This window comes from Xiphophorus couchianus, chromosome 3 (assembly GCF_001444195.1).
Source record: "Xiphophorus couchianus chromosome 3, X_couchianus-1.0, whole genome shotgun sequence".
NCBI classification, from domain to species: Eukaryota; Metazoa; Chordata; class Actinopteri; order Cyprinodontiformes; family Poeciliidae; genus Xiphophorus; species Xiphophorus couchianus.
This window is the reverse complement of record NC_040230.1, coordinates 20463468-20480370: the sequence shown is the minus strand read 5'-3', so window position 1 is coordinate 20480370 and position 16903 is coordinate 20463468. Positions and strand designations below refer to the sequence as shown.

The window sequence follows — 16903 nt, the reverse complement described above, 5'->3', positions numbered from 1 at the left end:
GTTACCTTAATATTCAACTGAGCAAAAGTCAAAGGAATTTAATAGCATGGTGTCATTTTGTCAGATTCTGTGAAATTATTGGATAAAAACAAAACAAAAAAAAAACAGCGAGAAGAACTACTAAAGCCAGCCTTTCCTCAGCGTTGGTAAACATTACTCTGTTATCATTTTGGTCCTAAGCTTTTAGTAACCATTGTGGAGGTTTTAAAACATTTCATAAATAATGAGGAGGAGCTGAAAAGAGTCGCAGCTCAGGTGGGCGTAACCTGACAAGACAAAAACTAAGCTCTCCATCTTATGAAACATTGGGGTGGCAGCATCATGCTGTGGGCACACTTTTCTGTGACAGAGCTTGACTGTGTTGCTGGGAAGATGGATCAACCTGATTGGTGCAGAAACCCTGTTGAGAGCTACAGTGTGATGGTGTTTCAACGGTCCAGTCAAAGTCCAAACTGAAATCCAATTGAGATCATGTGACGAGACTTGCAAATTGATGGTCTATAAATCTGACTGAGCAGGACACTGACCTCTTGCAGTGAAAGGTGGTTCTGCACAGAATTGACACAGGATGGCTCAATACAAATGGACGCCACAGTTTGTTTTTTTTTTTGTAGAAATTATCATTTATTTATCATTTCTCCACCACTTTACAGTTCTAAACTACTTTGTATTGTCCATCACATCAAAACTTAACATGTTGATGTTTGTTGTTGTAAAATTACATTTTGCAGCAAGGTTCTGAGGGTATGAATACTTTTGCATGACACTGTATTATCACACAGTTCTGTAACTTCAGTAGCACAGATCTGAAAGCTTTGCTTCAAAATAGTTTCACAGCAGAGTGATGATTCCCTTTTTTGTCACCAGATTTAGATTTGTTCTTGAACTTCTAAGTAACTTTTGTCTTTTTTTCTTTTTTTTTTTTTTTTTTGCAGACCATGTGGTTCCCCCCAAAAAGCCTCCTCGACCGGGAGCCCAGAGCCAAGTGGGTAGCCTGGCTTGTCTAAACACTGGAGACAGCTACAACGATGGTGTTAAGGTGCAGAAATAATAACCATAAGAGCATGCGATCTCAACTCTTGTACAACTGTAGCAGCATGCACACATGCAAGATTTAAATATACACATTGCATGTTTTTAATGCTGAAAACTGTTAATATTTTCCTTTTTTTATCTTATTATCTTTGGCTGCTCCGTCTCTCCCTTCCTTCTCCTCCTTACTGTTGACCCCTAGCCCTGGCGGGTAAGCTGCACACTGTCTGTGTGTGTCTACTGTACATCGTGTCTCACTTCTCTCTCTGTTCAGTCACATTCTGTACTATTAACAAATAACATGTGCATTCCATTACTTGCTGTGTGTGTAGTGTAGTGTAGTAGAGTTTTAGTTGTTTTCCCTCCAAACTAACTGTCATATTTGTGGATTTAACCTAACGAAGTTCTGGTTAAAATACTTCTGTAAGAAATTTACTTTAGCTAACAAAAATCTCGTTTTTCTTTGTCTTTAGAACCTTTCTAGTTGTCAATTAATATTGTTTTTTTCTTGTTTTATTGAGTCTGTCATAAAGGTTGCAAGTTTGACCAAAACTACTTCCACTTTTTACCCATTAAAAAAAAAAAACTTTTAATGGCCACTTTTTGAACCATTGAGTTTTAGTTTGTCTCTTGGTTGTTTCATATTTTGATTAGTTTTTGTGCTTAACAAAGATTATAATTGCTATTTATAAAATTATTGGTATTAGCTATTGTGGTATTATTGAGTATTTGCATGAAGCAAATAATTCATCTTTTTTTGTGACAACGCTGCATTTCCTTACAGCAGACTGAGAATAACAAAAAATACTTTAAATATTCAGTGGTGAAACACTGAAAACACAAATACAAAAACCAATCTGTCAAAATAATGTGAAACAAATGCAAGAGCTTCAATACGAATGTCTGTACTGACACAGTGTGACTCAGTATGAAATGTATGGAAATAAATTCTCCATTTTTATTAAATGTTTGTATTAGCAGGTTGCCAGATACAGTAGATGAACTGCATTATCAGCACATTGGAATAAGTTTTTAAGACTATAGATTTGGTTCAGCGTGTCATCATACAGACCTGATGTGACACTGCCATCTAGTGGCAGAGATAGAGGACTGTGTATAAATACATTTGATATACGTAGCTCCTCTGTTGATAGTTTTCCAGTTTTTCCTTCTGCATCTCAAACTTACTTTAAAGTTTAGCAGATAGAGACTGTATGTCCTAGATGGCAAAGTTTGATAACTGAATACATTTTGTATTGATTTATGCTTAATTGACATGTTTTATTTTTTTATTTTAACATGTTACCCTGCAGTATTTTAGTTTTTGACTTGCTAACTGAATGCATCTTCAAATTATAAAAGCAATTTCAGGTTCAACAGTATTTCGTAAATTGAGTCTAAAATGCCAAACTAAGCACTGACATTGCTATTCTTTGGAATGGTTGCAAAAGGAAATAAAGGCACCACTGTTCTCAAACTGCCCTTTAGTAAGAATCTCCATATACAATTCTCCACTCCTTCTTTGACAGGCCTAGCGGTTCCACTAATATAACTGGTCCCTGTTAGTAGAATAAAAACAGTGAAAATGTTGTTTACACTGTTTAAAGGTTTTTTATACAGATTTTATACCCAACTACTTCTAAAACAGGTCCAAAGTTATGTATTAAAATATCAAGAACATTATAAAAAAAAATTAGAACGACCTAAATAATTGAAGTGTCTTAGTGTGTTTTGTATAATTTCTTCAGATCACTTTCTTCATATTTCTTCTTTCAGTGAGGCGACCGCTCATTGTTTTTTTTGTTTTTTACCTTGCTCTTGTTTAGCTGCAGCCTCAGGAGATAAGCCCACCCCCCACCGCCAACCTGGACCGCTCCAATGACAAAGTGTATGAGAACGTGACGGGATTGGTCAAAGCTGTGATTGAGATGTCGAGCAAGATTCAGCCGGCTCCTCCAGAAGAATACATCCCGATGGTTAAGGTAACGGAGCCGCACCCATCCGTTTCACTTTCTAATGGATTTTTGATTCACTTCCTCCATAAAAGCCTATTAGTTCCCACACATCTACATTTTTGTAAGCCCTTTTTTTTGTTGTTTTTTAATGTTTTCAATATAATCCTAATGAGTCTTCAGATCTGTTCTTAGGATGTGGGTCTGGCTCTGAGGACGTTACTGGCCACAGTCGATGAGACTCTACCTCAACTTCCAGCCAGCACACACAGAGAGGTGGAAACACCAACTGCACTTTCACTAACAGACTGAAAATATAAGTTGCGTCAGACGTTTTAATGCTCTGTGCCTTTAACAGATTGAGATGGCCCAGAAGCTGTTGAACTCTGACCTGGCAGAGCTGATTGGAAAGATGAAGTTAGCCCAACAATATGTGATGACAAGGTAATGCCAGCATAGCATTAATTGAAAACCATTTTCCTTTTAGCAGAGAGGTGCAGTGTGGATTCTTGGCACAGTTCATTGTTCTAACAGGAAATTGTCCTATTCTCTACAAGTTGCAGTACTTTAATGAGTTATTAAATTAATCTTATGATCTTTAGTGAAAATCTACATCAGGTTCAAACTTATGTGGCAAATACTTCTGTTTTATTTAATTGAAGTTGGTGGTATGATTCTTCCCCTCTAGATGAAAAACAGCTGAAATCTGTCCAGAATTTCTGACTTTTATGCTGATGAGGCAACATTGCTTTTCTCCATGTAGACTAAACTATCTGGAAACACATTATCATTAATATTATCATAGATTTCCACCAACAAATACTTTTTTTTTTTTTTTAATCTTAGTCTCCAGCAAGACTACAAGAAGCAGATGCTGACGGCGGCTCACGCTCTCGCCGTTGATGCCAAGAACCTCTTGGACGTCATCGACCAGTCGCGGTTGAGGATGATGGCCCATTCCCGCCCTCACTAGCCCCCTCTACAGGAGACCGAGCGCCTCTACAGTTTCTATTGGAGAACTATAGACTCGTGGATACCTTGTGTGTGTCAGTCCTCAGAGCAGCAGGAGTGGACAATGGCTGCACTCTGGTTCAATCACTTTCCTCAGTCCTACTTTAACCACTGTGACTTTATTTAATAAAAGATCAGAGCAGAAACACTTCCTGAATCAGAGACTTGGCTGCTCCCCTGGCAGAGAAGGTGACCTGAGATGATTTTTAAGCTGGATCTGAAGGTTTATAAAAGCTTATAACGGTATCAAACACTATCATGGGAGAGATTTTTAAGCTTGAGCTGCTGACATCAGGGGGAAGGGCGCGTTGGACTGTGATTAATCTGAAACATATCTCTGTGAAACCAAACAGAGGGAGTGGACTTCAGCCAGCAGCCGTCTGAGTGTTTTGTTGAAGTCAATCGGAAGTTTCCGACCTCGGTTTTGAACTTTCCAATCAGTGAAAACAGAAAGCTGGCAGATCAGACCTCAGAGATATTTTCTGCTCTGATTCGGTCCCAGATGTTACTTTATACGGACGTTTTCAACAAGAGAGACGGAGTTTGCTCTGGAACAGCAGCCTGTCGTCTTCTCCTGTGTTTCCTCTGTCTCACCAGCTTCTATTTATAAACTCAAATTACAGAGGAGACAGAGGGAGGAACAGGAATTTACCATTCAGGAGTCCCTGGAGAAACAGCACACTGTCCTCTTCCTTCGCCTCTGTTCGACTGACTCTTTGCTTCTCATCGGTCTTCCTCCGCTCTTCTCTGAGCTGGTTTTAAAGACTCTAAATGTGAAGAATTCAAATCTGTCTGGGTGACACGCCACCACTTCCAGGACACTTTCAGCTTCCCAGTTTAATCTATTCTTTTCTTTTCATTGGCTGGCTGGCTCCATGGTTTTATATGTTGTTTTTGAAGCAGTGATGGTCTTCTTCCTGTAACTTCAATCCCAGGAAAGAGGAATGAGCAAAAATGGTGAAATACGTTAGACTTAACCTATTTATGTAAGTAAGGCATCTACTCCTCTTTACTCCCTCCTGTGATATTTACTCCCACTACAGCTGTTCCTCATGGAAAACCCGCGTTACGCCGTCGTGTTTCCGATCACCCTTTCAGCGACACCAAACCTGCACTTTGCTGGGCCAAACCCACAACCAGAACCTTTGTGAGTTCCTCGTTTCTGTCAGGTGCAACACTTTAAAAATGCCCCTCCTAGCAACAGTCTCACAGGTAAACAAACATAACCACGAGAAAATGCAGACTGGAACCCATTGCGCTGATCACCTGCAGCGTGACGACAGGAAACATCCTGACCACCGTACTGGTGTAGCATGATATACTGGTAAGGAGAAGAGCATATTTGCACAGCACCTAAAAAGAAAAATAAACAAACACTTGTTTTGATGGATTTAATCCAAATAAACCCAAATGTTCGTCTCATGTTCAACCAGCAATGGAAGGAGATCGAACATCTGGGTCTGATGTGGATTAAAATATTTCAAAACATACGCATATGACAAAAGAAAAAAAAGAGAATCATCAGAAACTATTTTATCTCAGTGTTGTTGCGTAATTCTGCTCATGTTGGTATATTGTAAGCTATACTGGTGTGTATCACTGATGAATTGTACAGAACCCGTAATAGTAAACACTGGTTTTTATTTTGTCTTCTTGGCTGAATCTGCCATCTTGTTAAATAGGAGGAAAAATAAAACAATGTTGAGATGAAAATCGGTTGGATTTTGCTGTCAGTGGTCTGATTTTTTTAATTTTTTTATTTCATTCAATTGCAACAATGTGTGTTTTTTGCCATGTTCCCATTTTAATGAGTGTCTTTGTCATAAATTAGGCATGAAGGATGTTCCACATTGCAATTTTTACAGCTGTATTTGTAATACATCTTAGAATATATATATACATAAAATAAATCTTTATAGATTTACAGTATTTACATAATTTTTTTAGACCAGCCTCTGGCTGGCCTCAGTGCGTTAGCAGCAGTAAAACAGCTCCAGTTAGAAGCAGCAGTGCCGTGTGCGAGTGAACAGAGTCCGCCGCGCTCATGTTGCACATGTCGTAGCTGCAGCAGTTGATGGTGTTTCCGTTTCCGTCAGCGTCCACCGAGGCGGTGGAGGCGGCCCCCTTGCATGTGGAGCTGCTGGCGCATTGCTTCACAATGGCTTTCATGTAACCTGAACAACACATGCAGCTGTTACAATACAGCAACCTTCTGATGCACACAAATTATGCATATACTATGCAGAATGGTCACATCAAAACCACAAATTTCAATTTATTTAGTTTTGCTTTTGTTTTTATCTCTCTTTTTTTTTGTAATACCACTAAAAAGTCAACTCACCTTCAGAATTTATCTAACCAAAATTGTCCAATTCAGTTCAGATATCTCTCATTTAAACCCAACTGTTCTGAGAATGCCCTTAGAGGTTTATTAGAAAAGATTAGCAAATTAATATGGTCATGAAGACCAAGGAACACAGCAGAGAGGTCCGGGGCGAAATGGAGAAGTTTAAAATGGGGATGGTTTCTCAAACAAACTTTGAAGATCTCACAAAGCTTTGTTTAGTTCATTTGAAGATGGAGAGATTATGGCACAACTGTCAAGACATGGACGTCTACCTAAACTGACCAGCTGGGCAAGATGGCCACAGCTTGGGTGGGAAAATCTGTGAAAATCGATGAGATTTTCGCATTTTCACCCAGAAAATGTGTCATGAAGAACGGCCTTGTAGAAAGAAAGCCCTGCTACGGTTTAACACAAGCCATAGCGGGGACATGGCAAATGGTAAAATCAAAACTTTGTGTGGTGGGAAAATTTAACACCACACATTACATCCAGCAGTCAAAATCAAGTGTTCCAGTTAAAATGCGGACCCAAATAAGAATTTGTTGACATCAAAGTCGACCCTACTTTGTGTTTGTGATGTTAATCCCTGTAAAATTTATTGAAATTTTAGGTCTGTGACACGTGGTGGCGGACAGAAAGTTCAAAGGGTTTGACTAGTTTAGCGAGGTACTGTAAATGTGTGTTTATTACCCAAAGTGTCCACGATGGTCATGCAGGTGTCGAGCGGCTGCTGACACGTCTCGCTCTTCTGGTTGCATTCTTCATTGGTGGTGGAGGAGCCGCATGAGTAGCACTGCAGAGACGTTGCTGGACAGAAACCAGAGATAAAGCCAGGTTAATGATGGAATAATAATCCAGGAATGTTGAAAGGCATCACAAGAAACAAAATGGAGATGCTGCTAGTGGAGTCATAAAGCATTTTTTTAAGTGATTCCATGTTTTTTTTAAGTTGGAGGAGATTTTCATTTTCATTCATTTTTATTTTACTATTCAACAAAAGGAAAGGGTAAAGTAATTCCCCACTTTTTCTGTCCTGTATCTGCAAATCTTGGTTTCTGTTTTCTAGATGAAAATCTTTTTGACCCCAGGTTTGATATTTAAACAACACAGTTAAAGAAAATTCCTTGAAAACATTGACAGCAATGCTGAAACTGGTCAGGCCGGCTGGTTTAATGAGCAGTTTCGGTGCTGTTCGTAGTTCTGCTTGCCTCGAGTGTTATCAGATTCAAGCATTTAATCCTAATATTTAAACAAAATCGGTTCAAACTCAAACTGGAGTTACATCCTCTTGAATAAGAGAAAAGTTAAATTCTGAATCTAATGACTGGACATTGAAGAGTTGCACGTGGAGTTTGGACACTTCACATGTTATCCATTCACTGTGTCTGGTTTGACAGCTCTCCAGCTGACAAACCAGATTATGTAAAAAGCTGTAAACAAATCCTGAGTCATTCCTAATTCCTTTATGCTTTGTTTCCAAGAAGCTAGTCTCCCGTCAAGTTATTTATTGTTCAATAGTTCCCCTGGCTTTCTGAAGATCTTTCCAAGTTTTTCCATTGGCTGAATTTATTTTATTGTATCAATTTTCCACAGATGAACTTTATCTTCCTTTAAAAACAGCTTGGTTCTGTCCACAGCAAAATAAATTATTCAAAAGTTGCATCTTTAAGTAAAGAAACATGAAGCAACACATTGTGGTATTCAATGTAGGCATTTTTCAGGTCCTAAAAAGCATGAAAAACATTAAGAATATTTTCCTTAAATCAATCCAATCTGAGAATGAACAGAAACATGAAAATTTAAATGATGAAAAATCCCAGTGAAGAAAAAGAGAAGTCCAGGCTGCTGGTAGCTAATCTCAACCTGCGTTTTACAGTAAATTATGTGCAGCAAACTTCACAGTTGTCATTGAGGATTATTTCTCATTCCTGCTCATAAACTACTTGTCTTAACCTATGTTTACTTTGTGCATAAAAGTCAATTAAATTCAGCAGACATACCTGGAGAGAAGAGGAAGAAGAGGATCACAAAGCTAAGTAACATTTTCTGATGTTAAAGTTTGCAGTCTGCAGTCAAACTTGTTGTGTTCAGCTCCTTGTGTGTGTGCGGGTGTGTGTGTGTTTGTGTAGTTTCAGTTGTTTGCTTTAAACCAAGCAGCTGAAGCAGATCCTCCCACAACAGGCACCATGGTGGCATCAAGCCAAAGGTTGCCTCTTTGTGAAGACATTCCTCGATGTTGGCTGTGGTTTCATAGATACTTGCCTTTTATTCATCCAGCTGCCAGTCAGAGGAGATTATTGTTGTTGTCCGACTTTCCTTTCTGCAATTCAAGAACGCCTAAGGGTAAACATTCAAATCAGAAGTGAAAACTTTTGGCATTATTTGAAGGTGACATCTAATAGTGATACCTTTTATTACATTTTAAGTAATCACATAACTTTTCAATGACTTGAATTATTAAGCTATTGAGATTTAACAGCTCTTGTGATTATATTGTTCTTTTAGCAGGCTCATCTCTCATTCATGTCTCCTGCTTATTTTGCTAAACAGATTAGCAGTTGCAGTCGCCGTACTGCAGACATGCACAACACACATGAGTGATGTCATGCAGATATTCATTTGTTTAGCATGTAAACAAACCAAGAAACCAGTCGGACAATTTCCTGCCTTCCCACACAGGCGTGCACATTCCCTCTCGTTCTGTTACATCCACCTGTTACATAATCAGGCCCAGAGGTTTTTGTTCCTTTGTAGCTTTCCCCCAAGCTGAGGAAAATAGCAAAAAAAATTATTCAGCTAAAGCAAACAAGGTCAAACTTTAACATAATTTATTGGGATTTTACGTGACAGAATAATACAAACGCAAGTGCTTCCTCATCAAGAAAGGAAACGATGACAAATGATACCTGGTTCTTACTAAACTTTGAGAAGTCCAGAGTGGATCAGTTTATGAGATTATTATTTAAGTTGGAAACCAAAGGTAATTGTTTAAATAATACTTGATCTGTTACAACACCACAGCAAAATCAAGAACGCTACAGGAGGTGAACCGATGCCATCGATGGAGCTGGAGGGTAACCAAGGATAAAACCTCTCTACATGACTGTGTTCACTCTTTTCAGCAGTAAAAAGAGTGAACACAGAAGTTTAACTAAAAAAACTAAAAGCATCAGCTCTGCAGCTACAGACGTTGAGAGCTAGAAGCAAAAACCGCAGGTCTCAGATCAGTCTGCCTCCACCAGGCAGAGGTTCCTTTCTTGTTCCCGTCTCTGAGGTCGATCGGTCCCAGCTGAACGGAGATAGATGGGCCGACTGCGGCGTTGGCCACTGGCTCTTCAACGTGTCCGCTTGTCCTTCTCATTCACTGCGTCTTCACTTTCTTAGAAACACTCTCTCTTCTCTTAGGAACTGAAGAGTAACGTCTGGTGAAAATGACACAGGCCAGCGGGAAATCATTACACAATAATCCATTCTTAAAAAAATGTCTTTCATCATATGCAGTTCTAGTTTCTGGTTCTTCCACAGTTTCCTCTCTGTGTTTGTGCTGAGCCACGTCAGGGTTACCTTCGCTGGAAGAGGTACAGGAGGAAGAGGAGCTCGTCTCTGAAGCAGGACAGCTGATGCGAGGAGGTGAAAGGAACAGATGAGGAGAAGAAGGAAGCGAAGCCGCACAGATCTGAAATCAGTGTGTTCACCCCCTGGTGAGGAAAGCAGATTATTTATAGCTTCTGAAAAGTTGAATTTCAAATTTGCATCATTTTGACCTTGGTAGCCAGCATGTTTTAGTAATAGGAAATGAGGGAGGTGCTCACTCTGTACATCAACACTGCTCCCTGCATGTGGCTCACAGACTTCAACTGTTAGACAGCAAGACATAAAAATATATATATGTTAGTCTTCACTTTTTTACAGTAGTTTACAGTACCTTGCTGAAGTATTCATACCTCTTGATTTTTTTTTTCACTTTCTAACATTTTACAACCACAGACTTTGGTGTATTTTACTGGAATTATTTTGTGACAAACAACCACAAACGAGAGCACACCTATGAAGTGAAATTGAAATTTTTTAAAGTTTTGTTTTGTTTTGTTTTGGGGGGGAAGGTATGCTACAAATAAGAAGTTAAATACTGTAGACTTACAGTTTCATTAAACCTAAATGAAATCTAATGCAAACAAACTGCCTAACTGGTAAATGGAGTCACCATGCAAGCAATTTACTTTCAGTATAAATCCAGCTGTTGTGAGTAGGTCTCAGTGTTCTGCTAGAGAATATTAGAGGAAATTACATCACAAAAAACAAGAATCACAGCAGATGGCCCAGGTATAAGGCTGTGGAGAAGTTTAAGGGTTAGGATAAAAAAAGAATATCCTTTAAGCTTTAGAAATCTAACAGAGCAATTAGAACTGATGTTCTGATCAGATGCAGATGCATTCATTTTGTCCATAAACCAAACAGAATGTGTGAATGAAAATCAACATGGTAAATTACCTTTAAAACACTATACACAATGTGAAACTTGCTGGTAACAGTATCATGGTGTGGGGATGCTTTTCATCATCTCCTGCTGATGAAAAGCATCCCCACTTTCCAGTAGGAAAACTGGTCAGAGGTGATTAATGTGTTACAATAATCAACATGAGGTCCTAAATATTATCTGCGTCGAGACTTAAAAATTGTTGTTCACTCTGTCCAATCTGAGATTGCTTGAGTTGTTTTGCAAAGACAAATGTGCAAAAGGTTTACAAAGCTGGTAGACATCTCTTCTGCAAAGCATGCCCTTCACTCAGGCCGGCTGAATACAAATCCAAACTTTTAATAGTAATTTTTCCTTCTACTTACTAAGAGGAGAGTTTAATCACATAAAATCCCAAGAAAACAAGTTTGAGGTTGTAAAGCGGTAAGAAATCCAAGAAGTGTGAATTCTTATGCAAAGTACTGCAAAACATCAGAATCATTTAGTCACAATTTTGCTGCATGATTTCTGCTAACGAGGAAATTGAGAATGTGACTTCAACTGATTCTGGTTTATCAGACCTTGTCGTTGATGAAGAGCTGAGGAGCCATAGATAAGAAGCCGAGTGCATACACACCTGGGGAAAATACAGACATAAGATATGATCTACACAACACATCTGATGCACAATACGTGCATCTAGAAAACACGCTAGATCTGACTGGGAGGAGCCAGTCTGTGGACAAATGTAAAGAAACTCACCAGTGACCAGGGTGTTGACCAGCCAAGAATAGTAACTGTCAACGTAACACAGTTTACAGTCAGTATAATGATCACTCGTTGTTCCTCAGACTTGTACAACAAATGTAGTCTGTTTGCTAAAACAAACCTATTTCCACCAATTTTTCAATTCTGATTTTAACCTGACTTCTCAATTTGCTTCATCGCTAAACAAACGAGCCCGAAGGAAAGAAATCTATCCGAGAGCCGGAATGACGCATTTAAATGTTTTCTGATAAGAGGCCTTACACTTATAAATCGAAGCAGAGGAATCTCTGAATGAGCTCACTTCTTTTGGCGTATGTAGCCCAGAGAGAAAACGGCTCCGCTGATGCACAGAGGATACACCAAGTAGGACAAGTATCTGGAGGCCTGCAGGGGGGAAAAGCACAAAGCACTGAAATCAAACAAAGCTTGAGGCACAACATTAACTCTGAGCTCAGAGAGACTATTTAAACCACCTGCGTGTCGTACTCCACCGTCTTTCGCTCCTCTTCATCCAGCTTGTTTGTCTGCGATGAGATAAGAGGCGGCTTGGAGCTTTCGAAGGCTCAAAACAGTTATACGTGAAATATTATTTAGCTAAAACAGCACGCTTACATGACACCTCCTGCTTATCTGGATTTTAAACACTTTAAACACCTTCCACACCTGGTGGGAGGAAGGATTATTGAGTTCAGGATGCTTTACTTTGATTTAACTATTTTTAGTTTGAAGGACATGGCGAGTACCTCTACACACGCTCCCAGTCCGACAGGAAGGAGCACCAGCAGACTGGTCTCCTCCAGCAGATGGAGGAAAATCAGCAAAGTGCCGAGACAGCGCCATAAAACTGGAAATGGAACAGAGGAAACGATGCGGCCGTTCATTTGCAGTCGATGTTTGGTCAAATTGTTTCTAATATGGAAAAGAAGATAAAAATGACCTGACTTCCTCGACATTCCCACCATGCTCTTCTTTTTCGCCCACGAGCATATGTCATTTTTCAGAGCCAGAAATTCACAAATGAGCTGCAAATTATAAAGTTATCGCTATGAATTAAAACGGGTATACTTTTAAAACATTTGGATGTTGCATTTATTTAGAACATGTAAGAGTTAAAACACTAATCCTCAGAAGTATCTATCAATACCTTTCAAAAATATTTATACCTCTTAAACATTTTCCCTTTTTGTCATATTTACTACCACAAACCTTGACGTATTTTGTTGGGATTTCATGCAGTAGGCCAAGAAAAAGTCCGACAAATGTGAAGTTGAAGGAAAGTAAATGTTTTCCAGTAATTCTCAACACTATGATGTGGATGTGTATATCAAGTCATAAGCAAACTAATCTGCTGCTGAATACAAACGCCTGCCGCACTTTTCAGATTTTGCTTATCGAAAGATTTTGGAAATCTCTCAGCTTCTCAGTCACACACTACATTGTGCTGGTCCATCACCTAAAATCACAGTAACAATAACGCTAAGTTTACTGTAACGGGATTTAATTTGAACAAGTTCAAAGTGCATGAAGCATTCTGTCAAAAGCATTCTTTTCCACTTATGTTGTGTGCTCTTACTTGTAGAGATGTGATGAGTGCAGTCAGCACTAGCAGGTAAACGTTGGATCCTATTAAAGTCTCTTTAATCTCATCAATATTCTCCTCAGTGAAACCTATAGAGAGATGCAGAACAATTTATTACACTGAAATGATTTCAGACTCATCAACAGCCTCATTTCACATCTTATGAAAACACAACTTCCACCCTGGCTCACCAAACTGTCTGAGGGAATAAACTATGTCTTGCAGGTGGATCCAAAACCTGAACGTCCTCAGAGAGATTCCTTCGTAGGACACAGTTAGAGGGAGCTGCATGCTGCTGCTGTTGATCTCCTGTCAGAACAAGGGTGTGGAATCGCTCTGACCTCAAAACACCAACATGCATGATCCTATAAGAATCTGTGTGGGTTGCCGTCCTACCATGAGGTCTTTGACTCTGCAGCTGAGCTCATTGACCAGCAGCAGGGGCAGATAAGTCATCCGTCTGCCCTCCTGGGATCTGCAAGCAGAGAAGAAGAGAAAGAAGGACGGTTCTAAGAAAGTGTGAAAGGCTCAAAATATTTTATACATGAGCTGAAAAATTATTTGGGTTAGTATGTTCTATTTCTTCAAAAAAAAACCATTTTGTTATTTCTGTTTATGGATCTATACCTTTACTAATTCTAGGATATCTGTGTTCGTCTGCAGACGTCTTGTTATTGGTCGTTTCCTGTTCAGTATTAATGTTTTATAGCCTGTTCTTTCATCCCTGGTTGCTTTTTTTGATCAAATTGTTTCCCTAATGTCCTTTGTCTCACTATTCTAGTTCTTTTGTGTCATGGCTTAGCTTGTCTCTTGTTTTGTTTCTCTAAACTACATTTTTATGCCACCTGTCTTTCTGCATGTTTGTGCCTAAATGAAATCTTGAAATACAGTTTTGCTCCTTCCATCCAATAAATGATGATTATGTGTTTCTTTAAGACTTATTGGTTTCCAGAGCTGAATGAAAACTCAATGTTCATGATTTATTTATTAACAACAGAAGCTTCATTTTTGATGCCCCGGTTTTTCCATCACTGCAGTAACCAGTATGTGCGGCAGCAGTGAATCCTGCTCACTTACAATCTCATGTATCGTCGCACGTCACTGGGAAGCCCCGCCTTGCTGAAGATGAACTCCTCTGACATCACAGTGATGGACAGGTGCGGTCTCCAGTGCGATACAGGCCTTTGAGATTCACGCTTCTGGTGGAAATACAAAGACATCTGATTTCTGGCAAAGCCACGGTGACATAAGGTTGAACTGGGACACGGTATTAGACTCTATCACCAGGAGGTACCTTCCTTGAGGCCTTCTGGCCTTTTGTGCGTGGAGGAGTTATGTATGTGGTAAGCTGAGCAGCGTAGTGGACTTCTCTCCGGTCCTCCAGGGGTGAAACACCGGCTTTGTGAACATAAACAACTGCGTACAGAGAGCCATTATTCTGAGTCTCCTCTGGCAGTGAGACGCTCACCTGTCTAGAGAAACATGGAGACATTTTGCTGTTTGTGGGACATAGATCTTTATTAACTAATATTTTTTTTTAAAACATGATTTTGTATACAAAGTTCAAAATGATGGGTTAAAGTATTTACACCCCTTGAAAATTTTCATCTCTCAGGTGTTTACTTCAGTGTCTTTCATTTTGCTCTTATTTATATGATTGAAACTGAAACAAAGTAGTGTTTTTGATTTTTTACTAAGAAAATCCTCTGTTCTGTAGTATGAATTTATAATGAGCCCCTTTACTGTAGTAACCCAAAATAAAATCCAGTGTAACGGGACAGGCTTGGCTGTTGAAAGGCTGCTGAAAACAATTGTAAGATTTTAATTTGTACAAAATGTTGAAACCATGCATCCTTTTCCTTCCACTTCACAAATATATACCACTTTGTGTTAGTTTATTTATTTACATACAACCCCAATAAAGGATACTGAAATCTGCGGTTTACAACATATTGTAAAACATTATGTGGATATGAAACTCTGTTGTGTCAAACCCACCTCTCAAACGTAGAGTGAGGGTCAAAGAGGTCTACCCTTAGAGCGAGGGTCAGTTGGCTGTTATCTGGCACAAGGCAGGTAAAGACACTCATCTAAACAAAAGGGCACATAGTGAAAAAAAACATGATTTAACACTAAACAAAAGCAAGACTCCTTTGAACCAAAAACATAGAAATATAACTATCATGCGTGCTGAAGTCAGACTGATTATTCTACGGAGAAACATTTTTCTGTACAGTGCAAATACCTTTACACATTTTGTGGTTCAAAGCTAAATGTAATCTATTATAGATAGATAACATTACTTAGTTTTTTTTTTATTTCAACTTAATTATGTCTGATAAACAGAGGAAGCTAAGTGTCTAATTTTCATGAAGAAGAGCTTTATGCAGAGAAATGTTACATAAGTAGATAACTAGTATTGTGTGTTGCGCTAAAAGAAATCTGCTTGATTTTCATATATTTTCCATCATGATTTGATCAATTAAGAATAAAAAACAGCCTGTACTAACCTGCAGTCTGGGTTTGGCAGTCAGGTAGGAAGAAATGCAGGGCTCTCCCCTGCCTCCATCGCAGGGTTTGGTGTTGAGGAAGCCGTACAGCAGCCAGGCGGTGTGCAGCATATACACCACGAACACTCCCAGCAGCAGCTTAGCGACGGAGCTCCTCTTGCCTCCGCTGTCTGCAGGTTTGGAGTAACAGGATGGGAACATAGTGGAAACAATGGTATTTGACACCAAGAGAAAAGGGCGCAAAGTGTCACGGCGTCAAAAAACACAATCCGCACGACTTCCTCCCGAATCGCAGCATCCTTCCGGTTAGGTCTGCATCCAGCTGACCTGGGGATGCTGGTGCTTCGCGCCTGCGCATACGCTCCTTTAACAAGTCGAATCTGAGAGAAACGCTCGTAAACACACAAGTGAATTGGTCAATTTAATTTATGCGACATTTTCCCCTCCCCGGATGTAGCTAACCTTTATTTCTTCCTGAATAGGATCGCCACCCATCCCGTAAAATACGGAGTCGTCCCATATTTGGCCGTTAAATGTGCGTCCCGTATTGAACCGATACATAACTGTCCGATAGACACGCCTATAATACACACATCAACACTAAGTTGAACAATAATGGCCAAAATAATACACAGGAAACATTAAGGTCAGCTAAAGCAGTGGTCCCCAACCACCGGTCCGCGAACCATTTGGTACCGGGCCGCGCAAGAAATAATGAACTACTTTCGGATCTTTTATTTTGAAAATCCTAAACCGGATTTTACCGGTTACGTCTTGCGCGTCAAAATTGAGTAACAAAACAACATCGAAACCGGAAATTCCACACAGACTGTTTTGCGCTCTGATGAGGTAAGACATCAAATCCGGTTCTCCTCTGACTAGTATTTGTGGTTTTGTTCGGGGACTAAATTGGGGTTTTGTTGCGGTACACAGAGTGACTAGTGGACCAGTAGGGGAGGCTAACTGCGCTGTTTGTGTCAACTACTCATTACAGGTAAAAATGTCAGTATTTTAATGTGTCAGTTATGTTAGCCAGTTTGTCAGTTATGTTTGTCTGTTGTATTAGCCAGTTTGTCAGTTATGTTTATTAGCTGTTTCCATGACGACGACATGGCCAGTTTTGTTTTTCTGTGAAGCACCAGAGGGCGCTATTTAGTAACTTAATTATTTTTTGATTGCTGTCAGTATTTATTTTTCTAAATTATTTCATTTATAAAAGAAAGACCAAATTGTATAAAATTCATTTAA

At 39.4% G+C, this 16903-nt stretch overlaps 3 protein-coding genes across 27 annotated transcripts in view; 1 reads left to right on the top strand and 2 right to left on the bottom strand.

The window, feature by feature from the left end:
* LOC114142248 (focal adhesion kinase 1-like) overlaps positions 1-5708 on the top strand; it is a 62160-nt gene extending 56452 nt beyond the window's left edge. For 16 of the 25 annotated variants that reach the window (XM_028013408.1, XM_028013407.1, XM_028013400.1 and 13 more), the window contains 6 exons: positions 936-1039; positions 1235-1243; positions 2859-3014; positions 3180-3260; positions 3343-3428; positions 3831-5708. In XM_028013408.1, coding sequence (XP_027869209.1) covers positions 936-1039; positions 1235-1243; positions 2859-3014; positions 3180-3260; positions 3343-3428; positions 3831-3957 — 563 coding nt within the window. In that variant the 3' untranslated portion in view covers positions 3958-5708. Of the gene's footprint in view, positions 1-935; positions 1040-1234; positions 1244-2858; positions 3015-3167; positions 3261-3342; positions 3429-3830 lie in introns of those variants that run through there. The other 9 variants (XM_028013406.1, XM_028013401.1, XM_028013424.1 and 6 more) reach the window with 2 other exon arrangements.
* A 43-nt stretch (positions 5709-5751) lies between these two features.
* LOC114142253 (prostate stem cell antigen-like) lies at positions 5752-8567 on the bottom strand. The gene is made up of 3 exons (XM_028013427.1): positions 8343-8567; positions 7033-7149; positions 5752-6169 (listed from the first exon to the last, which is right to left on the bottom strand). The coding sequence occupies exons 1-3, from the start codon at positions 8383-8385 to the stop codon at positions 5961-5963; spliced, it is 369 nt and encodes a 122-aa protein (XP_027869228.1). The 5' UTR covers positions 8386-8567; the 3' UTR covers positions 5752-5960.
* Positions 8568-9153: 586 nt separating this feature from the next.
* On the bottom strand, positions 9154-16345 carry LOC114142251 (cleft lip and palate transmembrane protein 1-like protein). The gene is made up of 17 exons (XM_028013425.1): positions 15656-16345; positions 15144-15235; positions 14440-14617; positions 14223-14344; positions 13542-13620; positions 13337-13454; positions 13140-13234; positions 12504-12588; positions 12310-12410; positions 12179-12229; positions 12040-12090; positions 11868-11950; positions 11561-11595; positions 11380-11435; positions 10155-10199; positions 9907-10040; positions 9154-9764 (listed from the first exon to the last, which is right to left on the bottom strand). The coding sequence occupies exons 1-17, from the start codon at positions 15854-15856 to the stop codon at positions 9704-9706; spliced, it is 1587 nt and encodes a 528-aa protein (XP_027869226.1). The 5' UTR covers positions 15857-16345; the 3' UTR covers positions 9154-9703.
* Positions 16346-16903: the final 558 nt, after the last annotated feature.